General features: G+C 36.2%; 1 protein-coding gene across 3 annotated transcripts in view; it reads right to left on the bottom strand.

Annotated features, from left to right (window-relative positions):
• The window catches only part of DNAI3 (dynein axonemal intermediate chain 3), an 84,808-nt gene that overhangs the window by 20,378 nt on the left and 42,271 nt on the right, over positions 1-22,159 (bottom strand). For all 3 annotated transcript variants that reach the window (XM_042952442.1, XM_042952443.1, XM_042952444.1), the window contains exons 13-16: positions 22,004-22,132; positions 18,668-18,741; positions 9,425-9,569; positions 7,955-8,042 (exon numbers count right to left, since the gene is read on the bottom strand). In XM_042952442.1, the coding sequence (XP_042808376.1) occupies positions 7,955-8,042; positions 9,425-9,569; positions 18,668-18,741; positions 22,004-22,132 (436 nt within the window). The remainder of the gene's footprint in view (positions 1-7,954; positions 8,043-9,424; positions 9,570-18,667; positions 18,742-22,003; positions 22,133-22,159) is intronic.

The following is a 22,159-nucleotide window of genomic DNA, read 5'->3' as shown; positions in this document are numbered from 1 at the left end:
GTATCTGTCTTTCTCTGTATGGCTTAATTCACTTAGCATCACACTCTCCAGTTCCATCCATGTTGCTACAAAAGGCCATATTTCATTTTTTCTCATTGCCACGTAGTATTCCATTGTGTATATAAACCACAATTTCTTTATCCATTCATCATTTGATGGACATTTAGGCTCTTTCCATAATTTGGCTATTGTTGAGAGTGCTGCTATAAACATTGGGGTACAAGTGCCCCTATGCATCAGTACTCCTGTATCCCTTGGATAAATTCCTAGCAGTGCTATTGCACAGCACCCAGTTTAAAAAACAGTTCTACATTATTTATATCATTTCAGAATTATTTACAGTAAAAATTGGACATAAAATATATCCTCTGGATTACATTACTTTTGATACTCTCAGTAAAACTCTCTACTGAGAAACTCATGTCATTTTTATTCATTTGGCATTGTATGGAATTTTTTCAAATAACTCATGATTAGACTTTTAAGTATCAAAAATGATCTAACTTCAAAAAATAAATCCAACTAAAATGTATTACTTGTTTTCACAAGCACAGCACATGCATGGAACATAATTTAAAGTTTTCTGGTTAGCTCATGTTTATTACTTAAGAACACCAGGGATTGTACCGCATTATCGCTGTAACTACACATGCAAACAGAGCATAGTTAATCTGGAGGCTAGGGGCGCCTGGGTGGCTTGGTCGGTTAAGCGTCCGACTTCAGCTCAGGTCATGATCTCACGGTCCGTGAGTTCGAGCCCCATGTCGGGCTCTGTGCTGACAGCTCAGAGCCTGGAGCCTGTTTCAGATTCTGTGTCTCCATCTCTCTCTGCCCCTCCCCTGTTCATGCTCTGTCTCTCTCTGTCTCAAAAATAAATAAACGTTAAAAAAAATTAAAAAAAAATCTGGAGGCTAAAATTCCAACACCATCTGGGCCTTCTTTCTTTTTAAAACAAAAGTCTTTTTAAAAAACAAAGATGTCATCTTGTTTTAAAACAAAAGTCTTTTTATGAGCTAAAATTAATAAATGTTATTTACCGAAGCTTTGGAAAATAGAGGAAAGCATGAGGAAAATAAGAAAAACCATCCATTATCATATTTTCCAGAGATAACCACCATTAAAATGTCTCCCTACAATTACATTTCTGTGAATATATATATTCTGTGAATATATAAAGGATTTTCTTTTAATTGGGCCTTTTAGCTTTTATCCTGCTTTTTTATTCTCTTAAAGATATTATCTTGGGCATATTCCCAGGTTACTTATTAGTTTTTTAAAAATGTGACATTAAATTTCTAGGAGAGGTGGTAGAGAAATATATCCTCATCAAACCCTACTCCCCACATCTTAATACATCATCATCTAGATTATATCAACCATGGGAATACTAACAAATGAACATAAGAACCAACCAACAAACATATAAATGAAAACTAAAATAGAAGAAAACCTCAGCTACACTAAAAATATATATACCATTTAAAAAACCTATAACATAATTCTGGACAAAAGTGAGAAACAATTATGATTTTGTTGGTACAATCAACCAGTGCTTCCTTTGTTAGGGATCTACATGCTTTGGGCAGTCTCCCTTCCCAAAAGATAAGACATCAAAAACAAGTAACAAGGTAAGCCAAACATGAAACCGGACTTGTAAATAGCTGTATTACAAAGTGCCAATCAACATGTCAAGAAATAACTAGGTACATTTAATCACATTGTTCTTACTAAAAGATATTATTCATATACATTTAACATGAGGAAAAAGGCATTTTTTTAATCCATTTAATGTATAAAATTAAAATCATTAAAATATTTCAAATTCATCACTCTCATTTCAATGTCTGTTTTTCTCTTTCTAAATAATACACATTAACATATTAGTAGAGTAGAACGTGTATGTAATTGGTAAATAAATACATGTTTGTTGGCAATATGTGCTCAAAAATTTTTCTTGATGGGATGCAAGATGGAAAAGTCTGGAGCCCTCTGGTCTAACAAGGAGAGCCTGATCCAGGGGTCACTGCCAGTAACACAAAGGAAGAGGCAAAGGTGAGATATGCTATCACGGAAGACCTAATTCTCCTAAGTGAGAGACTGGATGTAGGGACCGGAGGAGAGAGACAGGGATGACTCAAGTTGTGTTCTGGACACACGGACATTGAGGGAGCAGGTTGGGTTTAAGCCCAAGAGATAGCAAGAGGCAAAGTGGGGGATTCTCAGCAGATTAAGAGTAGACCCAGTTACTGAAAGGAGTGAGGAACGTGGAAAGCATACCACTGAAATTTGAGTTTGAGGCATATCCACGCTGAGAGGGCAGCAGAGAAAGAGGGCAGAGAAGAGAAACTGAAGAAGTATTAGGAAAGCCACAAAAACCAAGGCAGGAGCTCTGAGAAAAGGGGCTACGTTGATAGTGTTGAATGTGGTGGAGTTAAAGAGAATGAAGCCAGACAAAAATGTTGTCATCAACTGTGTTTACTCAGACTTGACTGGAATAACTTGCATATTTATTAAAATCAACATCATCCCCATGGATTTTCCATCCATGGATTTCCATCACCAGGGCCCAGCATAACAGTAGCAGCTAACACTGAATGCTTACTACATGACTACATGCCAGGTACTGAACTGTGTGCTCTACATGCACCATTTCATTCAATTCTCGCAATAACTCCCAAGGTAGTTAAGAATTAATTCTCCTTCAAGGATGATAAAGTGAGGCTCAGAGAGATTAAGTAGCTTGCCCAGGCCTCATATACAGTGGCTTACATTTATTGTGGGTTGACAAAGAGCTGTTCTTAGAGCTGTATATATATTAACTCATTTTATCTTCTCAATACTACATGAAGTCGTTACCTTCATTATTTGCTTCCGTTATCTTCATGTATCTCTTTTCAAATAAGTTTTTTGTTTGTTTGTTTGTTTGTTTGTTTTAAAGTAAGGCACAGAGAGGTATAGTAATTTGACCTGGTCAAATAATAAATTGTGGCTTTGGGGTTTAAACCCAAACTCCGGAATCTACATCCTTAACCACTATGCCACAGTGCTTAGGAGAATATAACGGAGGCTCTGAAGGCAATTACAGAGTAGGAATTCCAAAAACTTTTAGAGCAAAGTCTTCCGCAACAGAATAAAAAAAAGAACATCTTAAAGTGACTACTCAGAAGGGCAGACTACTAAGGATCTAATATGGCAGGCAAAAGCCAAGTAGCCTACAGCCACTAGGTGGCAACAGAGTACCAAACAATGCTCCTGAGAGTGCTCCCCAGGGTGTGCCAGTGGAATAGCTGAATTTGTGATTCTTGGTGGAGAGGAGGGGGAGGAGAACCAATACAGACAATACACAGAACATGGTCAAGAAGCATATGACCATGTGTATTCTAGTCAATAGGTTCAAGTCTGGCCAGAGTAGGTGGATAGCTGACAGTGTGTCGTAAGGAAATTCAAAATACCATAATGAGATCTCAAGTAAAGTTCTGAGAGCTGGCCATCTACACAAGAGGCCAGTCACAACCCACGGTAACTGCCTTTAGTGATAAGAGGAGTGTGTTAGCAAGATCCATTGAGATTACCAAGTGAAATCTAATTTTCTCCAGGATTTGTGGTACTGCCTGCCAACACAGACTTCTGAACACACGTAAAGGGACACAGCCAATTAAAGTCTCAGCTGAGAATTGAAAAACATGTTTGTCCGTTCCCTTTATGAACTGATTTAGCCAAATTTATCAGGTTAAATAATATTCTAAGAAAGAGAGATATATTTCTCTAAGACATATCCACAGGAAAAAAAAAAAAAAAGAAAGAAAGAAAGAAAGAAGAAATATCCACCAAGTGACTTTGTCTGTAAAGAGAACATTCATTTGATGGGGAGTATTTCTGTTTGATGACATTGGGGGCATGCTTCAGGATTTGTTTTAAATAGGTCGTTTCTTAAGTGGATGTAGATATGTATCTATCCCACCAGAATGTAAGCTCCATGGAAGCAGGGAATTGGCTTTTCCCAGCTATATCCTCAGAGCCTGTTGCTTTGCAAGAGTTTAATAAATGTTTTGAATAAACACAGATATAAATATAGAGATAACAGTGTAAAAATTGTTCTTTAAAAAAATTAAGGTATTACAATTACTAAATCACAGCCAAGTGGAGTTTATCCCAGGAATGCAAGGCTAGTTTAACATTTGGATATTAAAATAATTTACCATATTAATAAGCTTAAAAAGAAAAAAAGCATGATCATCTGCAAAAATGCAGAAAAATCTTTTGACAAAATCCAACATTAACTTGTGTATAAAAGGGAACTTCTTTAACCTGATAAAGGCTTCTACAAAAACCCTACAGTTAACATCATACTTACTTGTGAAAGACTAAATGCTTTCTCCCTGAGATCTGGATTAAAACAAGAACGCTCTCCCCTAGAGGTTCTAGCCAGTGTAATCAGGTAAGGAAAAAAATCATACAAATCAGAAAAGAAGAAGTAAAACTGTCCTTATTTACAGATGACATTATCATCTATATAGCAAAAATCCAAATGATATTATCATCTAGAGAACCTATATAAATCCTCTACAAATAAGCCATGATAACTAATGTGATTTTAGGAAGACTGAAGGATACAAAATCAATACTCAAACATTAATTGTATTTTTATACACTGGTAATGAACCATCAAAAATTAAAAATTTGAAAGTACTATTTACTAGAACACCAAAAAATGTGAAAGACTTAGAGACACCTATCATAAGAAGCAAAAGCCCTGTACACTGAAAGGTATAAAATATCAGTGAGAAATTAATGACCTAAATAGATGGAGAGATATACTGTACTTATGAGGTAAAAGACTTTATATGGCAGACTCCAAATTCTCATAATACTGAGTTACAGTTTTGACACAATTCCAATCAAAGTCAGAGCAGGCTTATCCAAGACAAAAGATACAATATCCACATGGGAAAGCAAAAAACCTAGAATGGTCAAAAACTATTTTGAAAAAGAAAAAAAAAGTTGAAAGCACTAATTTCAAGGCTAATTACAAAGCTACAGTAATCAAGACAATGTGGTATTGGTGTAAAGATAAGACATACAGATCAATAGAACAAAATAGAGAGTTCAGAAATGGACTCACACATATTAGGACAGGTGATCTTTGACAAAGGTGCAAAAACCATCCAGTGGAGAAAGGACAGTGTCTTCAACAAATGGCACTGGAACACTACACGCAAATGAACTCCAATCCATAATTTGTGCAGAGAAAAAAACTATCTCAATAAAGATCATCAACTTAGTTATAAAACTCCTAGAAAAAAAGTAGCCCAAACTTGGGTTAAATTCAAAACCAAAATCATGACCCACAAAAGAACAAACTGTATTCCCTCAAAATTAAAAACTTCTGCTTTTCTAAAGACAGTGTTAAGAGAATAATGCTTAATATTTCATAGACTGGGAGAAAATATTTGCAAATCACGTATCTGATAAAGGACTAGTATGCAGAATATATTAAGAGCTCTGAAAACTCTGAAATAAGAAAACAAACAGCACAACTAAAAAACAGATCAAAGATATGGACACTTCACCAAAGAAGATAGGTATACAAATGGAAAAAAATACATGCAAATATACTCGACATCTTTAGTCATTAGGTAAACGCAAATGAGATATCACCACACATGTTTTAGAATGGTTAAGGTAAAAAGACTAGCCATATCATCTATCCATGAGGATGTGGAAAAACTGGAACTTTCCCTCACTGCTCATTGGAATGTAAAATGGTGCAACCACTTTGTAAAACACTGTGGCAGTTTCTTAAAAAGTTAAACATACACCTGCCATATTATTTAATCATCCCATTCCTAGGTATTTACCCAAGCAAATAAAATCATATGTCCATACAAAGGCTTGTATATGTATATGTATATGTATATGTATATGTATATGTAATAGCCCTACACTGAAAAAGACCCAAATGCCCATCAACAGGTGAATGGATAAACATGTGCAGTATATCCATATGATGAAATATTACTCTAGAATAAAAGGGAATTAACTATTGATGTATACAACAACATAGATGAATTCCAAAATCATTATACTGACTGAAAGAAGTCAGACTCCCCCCAAAGCGCATATACTCTTTGAATTACATAAAGTTCTAGAAAATTGCAAACTGACATAGTGAGAGAAAGCAGATCGGTGGTGGTCTGGTAGGTGGAGGTGGGGGAGGTGCTGGAGGGAGGTGTTAAAAAATGCATCTTTATGTGAGTCACCTTTAGGAAGTGATGGATATGTTCATTATCTTGATTATAGTGATGGTTCCATGGATTTTTAATTTGTCAATACATATCAAATTGAATACTTCAACATGTACATTTTATTGTATGTCAATTATACCTCAATAAACTTGTTAAAAGTGAGTAAGAAAAAAAGCACACTATAAAAGATACAGTAATGTCCTTACTAGTAGTTGGATAAAAGCAGTAACATCCTCATGATCATCTGTTTTCATTAATTTAAAGAGTAAGGTATTTAATGAGTTACTCTTTACAAGTTACATTAACCTCTCTCAGTTTTTGTTTCCTTAATTATAAAATGGTAATGAAAACTCCCAGTTTGCAGGATTGTCATGATCATTGGCATCTGTTTTACTCATTGTTACACTCCTGGGGCCTGGCATAAAGTGAGAATTTTATAAATAACTGTTAAATGAATGAAACCATGTGCAATATTAGCTAGCACAGTACCTGACTCATGGCTGAAATTCAATAAATTATAGCCAATAGCTGAATACAAAGAAGTGGAGAAGAGAACCCAACTTCGATTCCCTCTGGAATCTGGAATTTGGGCCTTTGCAGGCCCAAATACATAAAAACATGAGATGTTTTAATACTGCTTAGAAAGTGTCCATAAAAATATAGTGATCCCTTTGTTGGTTGGTTGGTTGGTTTTTAGCATGAGGTCTTGAGTTGTATCTATGAAACACACAGCTTCAAAGTGAGTTTTGCCCAAGCTGGGTATTAGATATATATGTTTCTGAGATATTCTATCATTTAACTGAACATTCAACAACTTATAAATGGAAATCCTTTTGATAAGGCAAATATTTGGAAAGTACTTCAGTTTCTAGTGATTCTTGTACATTTCCATTATGCATTGCTCTCAGGGTGGGATATTCATGCATACCTTTATTTTAATAGCTTTGACATTTATATGTGTACCCTTCAGTTATTTCAACAAAGGTGTATGGGTTGAGATAGGTTAAAAAGTCACTTGTTATTTCTCTACTCTGTTTTATGGTGGTGCTGTACGAATATTAATTTTTCTATTATGTTCTGATTGGGAATGGTAATTTATTTCTTACATTTCATAACTTATTTTGCTAGACTTGAGATATGTTCCATTTTATACAACTATTCTTTGAGCACATGCATACTTATTAAGACAGTTTTGTAAAAATTTTTCAATGAGCTTTCAAACATATATAAATGTACTCAATAAATGTTTATGAAACTAAGCTGAACTGAATCCTGTGAAATCTTTGTGTGTATATAGGCAATTTTAATGTGTTGGCTGTAGTTATTAGAGCCATTATAAAGTTCCATATTGGAGAGTTTGAGTTTCTGTATTCTTTTTACAAATCAGACTATCTTAGCAACCGTCTAACTCACTGTAGACATAAGGAACCACTAATACTCAAACTATTACATGCCTTTTTAAAAATGTTTTTTAATTTATTTATTTTGAGAGAGGGAGGGAGAGAGAGAATGAGCGGAGGAGGGGCAGAGAGAGGGAGGCAGAGAGGATCCTAGCAGGCTCCACACTGTCAGTGCAGAGCCCATCTCGACTTAAACTCACCAACCCAACCCTGAAATCATGACCTGAGCTGAAACGAGGAGTCAGCCACTCAACTGACTGAGCCACCCAGGGACGCCCTCATGCCTTTTTAATAAGCAAAGGCAGTTACCTTGTGCTTTGTAAAGGAGATGGTCCTCACTCAGGCTGATCTTGGTTGGGCAGTGGTCTAAACTTGTTTCACCTTTAGACAGCCTTATCTTTTGGGAGAACATATAAGAAAGATTATTTCTATATATCCTGTGGGTGATTTATTCTTGCTTTTCCAAATGATTGGAAAAACAGATCTGCCCCCAGATGGCTGTTTTCCACCTCCCTCCCCTTGTCCCTTTTCCATTCTCTTTCAGATTTCTGGTTGCTTTTCCCCAGGGATAGTGTCTAAACCACAGTTTCTAAAACCTTGTGACCCAAGGGTGCTTGTCCAGGAGCTCCTTTCCAAATCCCAGGCTCGTGTGTTTAATTTCTGAAAATATTGTGTATTCTGTTTCATAATATATCCTTTTTGGTTTTAATATAAAATAAGGGCTTATTCTCCTGTTTCCTAAATCTTTCAGTTAAACGAACCTCCAGAAGGTTGTGTGGGGTCTTTTCATCTGCCTGGCACTGCTTAGTCCATTTGGGGACACACATGCCCCTGAGCTCCAGAAGTGGCCCTGAGTCTGCACCAGAACAGGATATTTTTCCCTCACAGCATCTGCCCCACGTTTCTCCATCAGGATGTTTGTCTACATGCTTACAATTACTCAGGTGAGTCTTTGCACATTTCTTTTAAAACTATTTATAGCTCAAGTAAATCCTACCACAGAAAATTCCTAACCCTCTCTTTCTAATTTCTAATCCTTAATCCCAGCTACTTCAGGAATATTCTCACCCCTCTGTGCTCTCTCTTCCATTTGGAGCAAATATATAATAATGTAATGTAATGTAATGTAATGTAATGTAATGTAATAATGACACTTGTACAACAAAGGGAAAAAAGTATTAAGTTTGGAATTAGAACTACACATTCTAAAAAAGGAAAGTCATCAATATCGGAAGCTCATTCATACTTTCCATACATATTCCATCCACAGCCATATCTTTCTCAAATTAAAATTGCTTTTCTTCAAGCTCTGCTTTTCAAGAAAAGTGCAAGCAATTACTCTTTCAATTACTTTCGGTTTTGTTTGCTCATGGGTATTAAAATACTGTTTCCTACTAGATGCGAAACATGCAGAATTTTGCCTACATTGGGGCAAAATTAGCATTTCTAGCTAACGGGAGAGCCTACTGATTTACAGAGAACTGCTCATGCACATGAATAGTTATTATACAAATCATTGATAAGTTGCAGCTTGCTAATACATGGACAAATGTCAATCTTGAGTTCACAAAAATTGTGATTTTGGGCTTGACCTAAGCAGGCATCATAATAATCCTCAATAAAAGAATCAGTTGGTTAAATGAATACGTAAATTATAAAGTCTTATGCTAATTTGAGCTCCTCCACTTTTAGAGTGTGGGTATATATGTATGCAAATGCATGTACACAATACAAAGTATATATAAGCTAATAGAATGGACTAAACTGCGTGTTACTCACCTTAATGAGGGGTTTCCAGGAGAGATCTAGATGCAAAAAAGTAGATGGCACATCAAAAGGAATTTCAATACTTTCTTCTTTCTTTTTCTCTATTGGTGGTGGGGTTAAAGCTTTCTGTGATCTGATATCCCAAAAACATATTGTGCTTTAAAAAAAATTCACATGTTATTTAATATAAATAAGAGGTATAGCCTGAGAACTACCATACTTCCTGCTGTTACACATTAGCAATGTAATCATGGCTGTATTTTAATACCTCTGAAAGTAAGATTTTTATGAAATGCCACTGTTTTGCATCTTATAGAAAATTATACAGTTTATAAGGTTATTTCATGACTTTGCTAGTATTAACACGAATATTACAGGAGAATTGAGTTTGGAGACTGACACCATCTTTTTTTTTAACATAACAACTTTATTGAAATCTAACTCGTATAGCACAAAATTCACCTATTTAAAGTACACAATTCAGTGGTTTTCAATTTTTCACAGTCAATTTTAGAAGATTTTTGTCACCCCAAAAAGAAATCTTGTACAGATTGGCAGTCACTCCTCATTGCCCCCAGCCCCTCCCACCGGCCCTAGACAACTACTCATCCACCTCTTGTCTGTATAGATTTGTCTCTTCTGGACATTTCACATAAATGGAATCAGAATATGTGGCCTTTTGTGCCTGGCTTCTGTCATTTAGCACATTTTCGAAGTTCATGTCAGCACACCATTTCTTTGTATTGCCAAATAATATCCCATTGTATGGAATATACCACAGTTTATTTATCCATTCACCAGTTGATGGACTATTATGAAGAATGCTGCTCTGAACATTTGTGTATAAGTTTTGTGTGGATTCCTGGTTGCATTTCTCTTAGGTATACACTGAGGAGTGTAATTGCTGTGTTATATGCTAACTTCTGGGTTTGATCTTTTGAGGAACCGCTAGATTATTTTCCAAAGCAACTGCATCAGTTTTACGTTCCCATCAGCAATGTGTGAGGATTCAAATTACTCCACATCCTTGCCAACACTTGCTACTTTTAGTCTTTTTTATTACAGCCATCCTAGTGGGGGAAGTGGTGTCTCATAAAAATTAATTTAGATTTGGGACACCTGGGTGCCTCAGTCGGTTGAACCTCTGACTTCAGCTCAGGTCATGATCTCACAGTTAGTGGGTTCCAGCCCCATGTTGGACTTTGTGCTGACAGCACAGAGCCTGCTTTGGATTCTCTGTCTCCCTCTCTCTCTCTGCAACACCCCCCCCCAATAAATAAACATTGAAAAAAAATTTAAAATTGATTTAGATTTATATTTGCATGTGCTTTGGAAGTAATATGTAGGAAATCACTCTCTAATCCAAGGTCATGAACATTTATGCTTATGTTCGTTAATGTTTTCTTCTAAAAGCTGCATGGTTTCACATCTTACATTTAGATCTTTGTTCCATTTTCAGCTAATTTTTGTATAAGGTGTGAGGTAAGGGTCCAACTTCATTCTTTTGCTTGCACATATTCAGCCAAATGTCTCAGCACCATTTGTTGAAAAGATTAGTCTTTTTCCATTAAGTTGTTTCAGTACTCTTGTTGAAAATCAGTCATCCATAGACATATAGGTTTATTGCTGTACTGTATGATTTCTGTGTCTGTCTTTTTGCCAGTGTCAGTACATCTGTCTCTATAGTTATAACTTTGCAGAAAGTTCAGAGATCAGGAAGTGTGAGTCCTCCAACTTTGTTTTTTATCAAGATTGTCACTTTGGCTATTTTAGGTCTCATTGTGTTTTGTTTTGTTTTGTTTTTGCAATCTTTTTTTTATTTTTAATTTTATTTATTTATTTATTTTTAAATTTACATCCAAATTAGTTAGCATATAGTGCAACAATGATTTCAGGAGTAGATTCCTTAGTGCCCCTTACCCATTTAGTCCATCCCCCCTCCCACACCCCCTCCTCTAACCCTCTGTTTGTTCTCCATATTTATGACTCTCTTATGTTTTATCCCTCTCCCTGTTTTTATATTATTTTTGTTTCCCTTCCCTTATGTGTATCTGTTTTGTCTCTTGAAGTCCTCATACAAGTGAAGTCATATGATATTTGTCTTTGACTGACTAATTTCACTTAGCATAATGCCCTCCAGTTCCATCCACGTAGTTGCAAATGGCAAAATTTCATTCTTTTTGATTGCCAAGTAATACTCCATTGTGTATATATATATATATATATACCACATCTTCTTTATCCATTTATCCATTGATGGACATTTGGGCTCTTTCCATACTTTGGCTATTGTTGATAGTGCTGCTATAAACATGGGGGTGCATGTATCCCTTCAAAACAGCACACCTGTATCCCTTGGTTAAATACCTAGTAGTGCAATTGCTGGGTCGTAGGGCAGTTCTATTTTTAGTTTTTTGAGGAACCTCCATACTATTTTCCACAGTGGCTGCACCAGCTTGCATTCCCACCAATAATGCAAAAGAGATCCTCTTTCTCCGCATCCTCGCCAACATCTGTTGTTGCCTGAGTTGTTCATGTTAGCCATTCTGACAGGTGTAAGGTGGTATCTTATTGTGGTTTTCATTTGTATTTCCCTGATGATAAGTGAAGTTGAGCATTTTTTCATGTGTCAGTTGGCCATCTGGATGTCTTTGGAGAAGTGTCTATTCATGTCTTTTGCCCATTTCTTCACTGGATTGTTTTTTGGGTGTTGAGTTTGATAAGTTCTTTATAGATTTTAGATACTAACCCTTTATCTGATATGTCGTTTACAAATATCTTCTCCCCTTCTGTCTGTTGCCTTTTAGTTTTGCTGATTGTTTCCTTCGCTGTGCAGAAGCTTTTTATTTTGATGAGGTCCCAGTAGTTCATTTTTGCTTTTGTTTCCCTGGCCTCTGGAGACGTGTTGAATAAGAAGTTGCTGCGGCCAAGATAAAAGAGGTTTTTGCCTGCTTTCTCCTTGAGGATTTTGATGGCTTCCTGTCTTACATTTAGGTCTTTCATCCATTTTGAGTTTATTTTTGTGCATGGTGTAAGAAAGTGGTCCAGGTTCATTCTTTTGCATGTCGCTGTCCAGCACCATTTGCTGAAGAGACTGTCTTTATTCCATTGGATATTCTTTCCTGCTTTGTCAAAGATTAGTTGGCCATACATTTGTGGGTCCATTTCTGGGTTCTCTATTCTGTTCCATTGATCTGAGTGTCTGTTCTTGTGCCAGTACCATGCTGTCTTGATGATTACAGCTTTGTAGTATAGCTTGAAGTCTGGGATTGTGATGCCTCCTGCTTTGGTTTTCTTTTTCAAGATTGCTTTGGCTATTCGGGGTCTTTTCTGGTTCCATACAAATTTTAGAATTATTTGTTTTAGCTCTGTGAAGAATGCTGGTGTTATTTTGATAGGGATTGCATTGAATGTGTAGATTGCCTCAGGTAGTATTGACATTTTAACAATATTTGTTCTTCCTATCCAGCAGCATGGAATCTTTTTCCATTTTTTTGTGTCTTCTTCAATTTCTTTCATAAGCTTTCTATAGTTTTCAGTGTATAGGTTTTTTACCTCTTTGGTTGGATTTATTCCTAGGTATTTTATGGTTTTTTGTACAACTGTAAATGGGATCGATTCCTTGATTTCTCTTTTTGTCGCTTCATTGTTGGTGTATAGGAATGCAACCAATTTCTGCACATCGATTTTATATCCTGCAACTTTGCTGAATTCATGATTCAGTTCTAGCAGTTTTTTTGTGGAATCTTTAGGGTTTTCCATATAGAGTATCATGTCATCTGCGAAGAGTGAAAGTTTGACCTCCTCCTGGCCAATTTGGAGTGAAAGTTTGACCTCCTCTTGCCTTTTATTTCTTTGTGTTGTCTGATTGCAGAGGCGAAGACTTCCAATACTATGTTGAATAACAGTGGCGAGAGTGGACATCCCTGTCTTGTTCCTGACCTTAGGGGAAATCTCTCAGTTTTTCCCCATTGAGGATGATATTAGCATTGGGTCATTCATATATGGCTTTTATGATCTCGAGGTATGCTCCTTCTATCCCTACTTTCTTGAGGGTTTTTATCAAGAAAGGATGCTGTATTTTGTCAAATGCTTTCTCTGCATCTATTGAGAGGATCATATGGTTCTTGTCCTTTCTTTTATTGATGTGATGCATCACGTTAATTGTTTTGCAGGTATTGAACCAGCTCTGCATTCCAGGTATAAATCCCACTTGGTCGTGGTGAATAGTTTTTTTAATGTATTGTTGGATCCGGTTGGCTAATATCTTGTTGAGGATTTTTGCATCCATGTTCATCAGGGATATTGGTCTATAGTTCTACTTTTTAGTGGGGTCTCTGTCTGATTTTGGTATCAAGGTAATACTGGCTTCATAGAATGAGTTTGGAAGTTTTCCTTCCATTTCTATTTTTTGGAACAGCTTCAAAAGAATAGGTGTTAACTCTTCCTTAAATGTTTGGTAGAATTCGTCTGGAAAGCCATCTGGCCCTGGACTCTTGTTTTTTGGGAGATTTTTGATTACTAATTCAATTTCCTTATAGGTTATGGGTCTGTTCAAATTTTCTATTTCTTCCTGTTTCAATTTTGGTAGTGTATATATTTCTAGGAATTTGTCCATTTCTTCCAGATTGCCCATTTTATTGGCATATAATTGCTCATAATATTCTCTTATTGTTTTTATTTCTGCTGTGTTGGTTGTGGTCTCTCCTCTTTCATTCTTAATTTTATTTATTTGGGTCACTTCCTTTTTCTTTTTGATCAAACTGGCTCATTGTGGTTTTAATTTGCATTTCCCTCATAGGTAATGTTGAACACCTTTTCATGTGTTTATTGGCCATTTGCTATTTTGAGAGGAGAAATGTCTATTGGTAATCTGCTCACTTTTACATTGGGTTTTTTGACTTTTTGTTGTTGAGTTGTAAGAATTTTTCATATTCTGGATAGAAATTTCTAATCAGACATATGATTTGCAAATATGTTCTTCCATTCTGTGGGCTGTCTTTTTTAACTTTTCGATAGTGCCTTTTGAAGCACAAAAATTTTGGTGAATTTCCATTTATCTTTTTTCTTTTATTGCTTATGTTTTTGGTGTCATGTATAAGAGATATGATACATAAATATATATTATAAATATATAATATATAATGTAAATTAATATATCATATAAATATATGTATATTTACACAGGCAATGTTGGATTTAATGTGCTTTGTGCATAGTAAGCATCCAATAAAGGTTATTTCTCGTCTTTTTTCTCCTTCCTTACAGATTGACTATAAAAATCAAATGAGATAATGTATGTGAAAATTCTTTATAATGTTCCACACATTATATATAAAGTATTATTTTTAGTGTAATGAACTTGGTAACACATTTATAATGATACTTGTACACTATTTTAGTATAAAAGTGCCTTTGTGTTAATTATGTGAAAACATGTGTTGAGGATGGCGAAGAATATGCTGTATTAGCTCCCTAATTTCTATCACTGAGGTTATGAAGAAACTGATTAATAAATTTAAGACATTATTAAAGAATTTAGATGTGTAAGTTAAAGTATTTAGATAAACAGATAGTAATTCAAGTAAGACTAACAAAACATATTCATTTATGTGACTTAATATTAATCATTTATTCATCTTAATAATGAACAGTTAAAATTCATGAAAGTATTAATCATTTTTATGTTGTCAAAATATAAATCCTTGGAGAACACCACAAATGACACATAAAAATCTGCTTTAAACTATAACTATAGTTGTTTTAAAACTGTTTTTCCAAATTACAAAGATCTTCTTAAATCTCATTTATAGCATTAATTTGCATTATCCATGAAATGATTTTGCTAAATACATGTAACTTCAGTTGGACTTTCTGTGAATCAGTCACATATTCTTTTTCTTTTATTAATTTATTTTTTAAATTCCAACATAATTAATATATAGTGTTATATTAGGTTCATGTGTACAAAGTAATGATTCAACAATTCTATACATTACTCAAGGCTCACTAGGATCAGTGTGTTCTTAATCCCCTTCACCTAGTTCATCCATCCCCTCTCCCTCCTCCGCTCTGGTAACCATCAGTTTTTCTCTATAGTTAAGAGTGGTTTTTTGGTCTGTTTGTTTATTTGTTTGTCTCTTTTTTTCTTTTTTTTGTTTCTTAAATTCCACACGAGTGAAATAATATGATAATTGGCTTTCTCTGACTGACTTATTTCACCTAACATTATACCTTCTAGATCCATCCATGTTGTTGCAAATGGCAAGATTTCATTCTTTTCTAGTAGCTGTGTAATATCCCATTGTTTAGCCATATTTTTTATTAATGGAACCTTATTTTATTTTTTTAAAGTTTATTTATTTATTTTGAGAGAGTGAGAGTGAGTGTGAGTAGGGAAGGGACAGAGAGAAGGAGAGAGACAGAGTTCCAAGCAGGCTGTGTACTGTCAACACAGAACCCAACTTGGGACTTGGTCTCATGAATCCTAAGATCATGACCTGAGCTGAAATCAAGAGTCAAATGCTTAACTGACTGAGTCACTCAGGCACCCTGGGACCTTATTTTCTCTTATTCTATATTATAAGACCTTGGCATGGCTGAAGTATAAAGATTAGAACTGGTAAGTTTTTCAAATAACTAAAAGTTAGCTTTTCTAAATGCATAAACTTTTTAAAAACAACTTTTGAAGGGATTATTTCTAGACTCTTCTGGAATATTTCCAAATTCAAGGGCCATCATTATAACCAACAATCAAGGACCTGTGTCTTAAATATAAAACGTGTAATATTTTAAGTCTGTTCAGTGCTTCTAGATGTTTTCCAAGGCTACCGAACAACAGTATAGCTTTGCATTTTGTTGTTTATAATCAATATCATACCATAAACACTTCTCCGTGAAACCATAACAATTTTAATTGTTGTGTAAATATTTCATATGACCCTACTGGTGGCCCTTTTGGGCAATAATCCCCCCCACCCCCATGCCCTTTTACTTTTTTAGCAGGAACATTCTAATGGTCCTTTGGGGAACTGCCCTTCCCCATTTCATGCGGTCAGGTTGGAGTTGTCACTCAAGGTGCCCTACCATTACCTCCCTGGCCAAAGGGGTGAATTTGATGGAAAAAAAGTCATGTTAGAACTGATCCAATCAGATGGAAGGAGCTAGGCATTCATTCCAGCTACCCAAATCCATGGGTTTTTTTCTGAGGCCTGAGTCTGCTCTTTTTTTGATTCTGCAGTATCATTACTTACTACCTATATATAGTATAGGATATTGGTGTATGTACACCTCACTATATGTATAGTGAGTTATTGGTAGATAATGTGTTTGCCTTCAAAGTCTCATTTTCTCTATCCATAAGTATTTTTCAGGGTAGTTGTAAATATAAAAATAGTAAACTTATTAGTATTGGCATAAACTTCCAATAAATTGATTTTATCCCCTTAAGTTAGCCATAGTCAATTTCTTTTGCCTGCAGTCACAGAACCTTACCCAATATGTGTCCATAGGATTAATCATGTCTCCCTGACCCTTTGCCCATGGCTGCTGTTAATGTTACATATACCTTCATCTTCCACTGCATAGCTGTCAACTTCTATGCCTTGAAGTGTCATTTATTCTATTGGGGTTAAAGCTATTTGGAATGGACAAGTTTTGCCAGTATTTGGATGCTAGATAAATAATATCACTCTTCATATTTCCTACTTCATTGTGAATTTTTAGTTCCAGAAATTGGGAGATGTGATTTTATTTAAATGCACATTCTCCGACATAGTTATCAAATTGTTTATTAAAAAAAAACTTTTATAAATATGCAATAAAAATGTAAAACTTCTGGGGTGCCTGGGTGGCTCAGTCGGCTGAGCATCCAATATCAGCTCAGGTCATGATCTCATGGTTCATGGGTTTGAGCCCCACATCAGGCTCTGTGCTGACAGCTCAGAGCCTGGAGTCTACTTGGGGTTTTGTGTCTCCCTCTCTCTCTGTTCCTCCCCTGCTTGCACTCTGTCTCTCTCTCTCTCAAGAATAAAGATTAAAAAAAATTTTTTTTAATGTAAAACTTTTCCACTTTCAAAAAGAAGCTTTCCCAATTAACTGTTGTAATCTTTGTGAGATAAAATTGAATGTAAATTTACAAATATGAGAATATAAAGAAGCAGCATAACTATGGATAATGTTATACAACATTAACAACCATGAAGCCTCGTTAATTCTTTTTACAACATATTTGTATTTATAAAAATATTTTTTCAACCAGCAACAATCTCTTCTGTCCTGTTATTATATCAGGTTTAATTGCTACAATAAAGATTATTTAAGGAACAGAAGAAGATAATGATTTTAGAAGCATCTAGGAAAAAAAGGATATATAGTATGAAAACATTTTAGGTAATGTTTAAAATAATACTGTGATATTGTGAATTGTAAGATATATAAATTTGATCTTCCTCCAGGATTCTAGCAGAGAGCTTCTAAAACCCTTGGAATTTCCTAGATGTTTGAGGGTGGTAAAGGTGCCTTTTGTTATGTTAATGAGGTGACCTTTGGAAAACACCTAAGGATGGAGGCTGGTTGCCAGTGGAGGCAACCTTGCAATTAGAGAGTTGGAATTTTCAGTTCACCCCCTGACTTCCGGGGCGGGGAGAGGTGCGGGAGTTCAGTCGCCAATGGCCAATTATTCTATCAATGGTATCTGTGTAATGATGCCTCCGTAAAACCCCAAGAGGATAGGCTTCAGAGTTTCCTGGTTAGTGAACACATGGAGACTGGGGACAGTGAGCACCAGAGAGGGCATGGCAGCTCCTAGCTTTTTCCCCATACCTTGCCCTAAGCATCTGTTCCATCTGACTGTTCCTGAATTACATCCTTTTATAATAAGCCAGTAATCTAGTAAGTAAATTGTTTCTCTGAGTTCTGTGACCTGCTCTAGCATATTAATCCAACCTGAAGAGGGAATCTTGGGAACTTCCAATCTACAGCAAGTCAGTCAGAAGTACAGGTAACAACCTGGGCTTGTGACTGGCATCTGAGATGGCAGGGGAAAGGGGGTGGCGAGAGTGAGGGGTGGAGAGAGCAGTCAGGTAGGACTGAACCTTAACCTGTGAATCCCGGCAGATAGTGTCAGAAGTGAGTTGAGTTGTAAGACACCCAGCTGGTGTCCAGAGCATTGCTTGCTAGAACTGTGGGGAAACCTTCCTGCCCCCCCCACCCCCCCCATGTTGAATTGACCCATGAACACTAACAAAGACCTACCAATCAGCCGAACATGTGACAAGTTGACAGCATATTCCATTTCGATTCTCAAAGACAGAACCCATTCTGTTAATCTGTTTTTTAAAAACATAAGAAGTAAATTCCGTGTACCTACAACAGTAATGACTTTCCTCATAGCTTTTTACTATTTAAATATTTTCAGGTTTTAATTTTTATTAAAGGAATATAACACTGTCACAGAAATTTGGAGAATAGGTTTTAAGATAAAGTATAATTCTGCCATATATTTTTTCCAGTCTTTTTTCACAGAAACATTTTTACATAGTTTTAATTAGCATGCGTAAAAATTTCTGTCCTTAGATTTTTCAGTTGATATCATTTGAACATTTTCCTATGTACTCATAAATCATTTTAATAGTCTTATAACATATAGATGGTGTATCATAATTTGATGATCCATTATAATTAGAATCGTAGGCTCTTTTGTTTTTTACTATTAATGGTGGAATGAAACAGGAGGTTTTATGAGATTGTTAAGCAGATAAGGTCAGTGGAGAAGACGCTTAGTGTTACATTAGATACCCACAGCCACCTAGCACAGTTAATGGCTCCTCAGGGTCCTAGAAGGTCCCAAATTCCAAGCAGCTAGCTTTGAAACGAGGTGAAAGGATTTGTGGCAATCTATGAAAGTGCTGCTCTTGAATCCATAGGGAAACATGACTTTCCCCGGTTCCCTATTTTCCTGATGAGCAAAAAGTAAACAAAGGCAGGGGCTCTAACAGCAAATAAGCAGTGAGAGTAGGGGCGGGAGGAGGGAGACAGGTGCTGTATTGCTGCGGCCGGTAGAAGGCACAGGAATTAAGACCCTGGAAAGCTGGCTGAGGCCACCACGGTCTGAACCCTCTCAGGTTCCCAACTGCTGCCAACTTGTACTCAGATCTGATAAGCAACCCAGAGTCTGTGCGCCTCTCCCTCTGCTGAACCTTCGCTGCGGTATGAAGTGCAGGGCGAGAGCCCAGAAGCGTGCTTGCCTGGGCTTTTATGTTTTAATGATTTTAAAAACAGCAACAACATAGTATAATATTATAGACATTTGGAAAGTAGGTTTTAAAATCAAATATAATTCTAACCTATATTCTTTTCCAGTCTCTTTTCATGAATACATTTTGACACAGTTTGTTAAGATGTGCATATAATTTTGTATCTTGAGGCACGAGTTGGATTATTTCTTTTTTAAAAAAATATTTTTAATGTTTCTTTATTTTTGAGGGGGGGGGGGGACAGAGCATGAGTGGGGGAGAGGCAAAGAGAGGGAGACACAGAATGTGAAGAAGGCTCCAGGCTCTGAGCTGTCAGCACAGAGCCTGATGCGGGGCTGGAACCCACGAACCATGAGATCATGACCTGAGCCGAAGTTGGGCACTTAACCGACTGAGCCACCCAGGCGCCCCTGAGTTGGATTATTTCTTATGAATATGAATTCCCACAATTTGAATTACTGTTCAAAACGTTGAAAATTTGGATGATTTAAGAACTACATTGACTAATTGTATTCCAAAAGTTTTATGTTGGAACCAGCAATGTTAGAGTTTACTGGTTTCACCATTGCATCCCTTTTAATTTTTTTTTTAAATGTTTATTTTTTTTTGAGACAGAGAGAGACAGAGCATGAACGGGGGAGGGTCAGAGAGAGAGAGGGAGACACAGAATCGGAAACAGGCTCCAGGCTCTGAGCTGTCAGCACAGAGCCCAATGCAGGGCTCGAACTCACGAACCGTGAGATCATGACCTGAGCTGAAGTCGGACGCTTAACCGACTGAGCCATCCAGGCGCCCCTCACCATTGCATCCTTTTGAACACAGGGTATTATTATTTATTAAATTTATTATTTATTATTTATTATTTATTAAATTTTCATTGAAAAAATAAATAGGTCCAGAATAGTATATTATTGTTGCTTTATAATTAATTTCTTTGATACTAAAAAGCCTGAATGATTTTCGTGTTTATCTACTAATTATATATAGTTAGTATATAGTATATTGTATATAGTTATATTGTATAGTATACAGTATATATTTTATTTACTGGAAATTTTGTATTTACCATATTTGAGACCAATATTTTCCATTTTGTTGTTTGCTTTTTATTTTTTAATTTAGAAATTTACACGTGTATGTTTTGAATTTCTTTCAACATTAATTAGCTTAGAAAACTGTCCTCGATCTAGAACTATGCTATTCTATGATATTCTATTTTGCTGTATTACATTTTTCCTGTGATTTGCTATTTTTATTTAACTTTATAATCATCTGAATTAATTTGTGTATATGGTGTGAGCTGAAATGAAGTTGGGGCTGAGAGTTCCTTCCATTACCATATGTCAAACTTCTATAGGTAATAGAAACTATCTGGGCTGTTTGTTTTGGTCCATTATGAGTCTTAAAAGTATTGTTTGTTTGCATAATCCATTTGAATACATTGAAAGGCGAATTGCCTTTTATAACTTTACTTTCTCATCATAGGCTTTGATATTCTGAAAGTACACGGGAGACCCTCAGGGTCTCCGAGGGAGACATCTGGGGAGCTTACCAGTCTCCAAATTCACTGACACCAGACTTGGTGAGTCAGGTACAGAACTATGAAACCAAACTGCACTGTGGATGCTGGGCAGTCAGCTGGACTCACTCACTGCATGACCAGTTCTCACCCACCAGTTCAAAGGTGCCTTGGCAAAATAGCACATTATTATATGTCACAGCGCTTCAGAGTCGCCTGCTCCAACTAGCTGAAATCGTCACTTATTTTTTTATTAAAAAATTTTTTTTAATGTTTATTTATATTTGAGAGAGACAGACAGACAGACAGAGCTTGAGCAGGGGAGGCGCAGAGAGCCGGAGACAGAATCCGAAGCAGGCTCCAGGCTCCAAGCTGTCAGCACAAGAGTCCGACAAGGGGCTCAAACTCACAAACGGTGAGATCATGACCTGAGCCGAACTCGGATGCCCGACTGGGCCACCCAGAGGCCCCTGAAATCATGACTTTTAAACCCACAAAGGCTAAGGGTATAAAATATTTGCACTCTATTTTTACATATCAAACTTTTATCTTCTCCACTATTGTAGTATATCAATGTTGACACCATCTACATCGTTCAGTGGTTTATAAACCATTGAAGTTGAAACATTGGCCTTATTCTGATCTCCAAGTTGGGTATTGGCCAGGCAACACTGACACAACCATTTGACGCCTGCTTCCCGGTTATTTCATGATTTAAATGTAAATGAATTGTTGACTTGAATAAAATCTTTGAATGAAGATCTTCCGAGAATGTACAATCCAGCAGGAGAGAACTATGAAACCATCAAGACTCACCTCAAATGTGTCAGACAGCCAGTGTATATCTGTAATTACTTTCTTATGACCATTTTCTATCGAGGAGACTGCGCAGTGTCTGATATACATCGCTTCTTTATTACTGTCTGGTTCAAGGAGAAACATGGGCTGGAAAAACGTCAAGAGAACGTTACG

This window comes from Panthera leo, chromosome C1, assembly GCF_018350215.1.
Source record: "Panthera leo isolate Ple1 chromosome C1, P.leo_Ple1_pat1.1, whole genome shotgun sequence".
In the NCBI taxonomy this organism is placed as follows: Eukaryota; Metazoa; Chordata; class Mammalia; order Carnivora; family Felidae; genus Panthera; species Panthera leo.
Note: the sequence above shows the minus strand (reverse complement) of the source record. Positions and strands in the feature narration are given on the sequence as shown.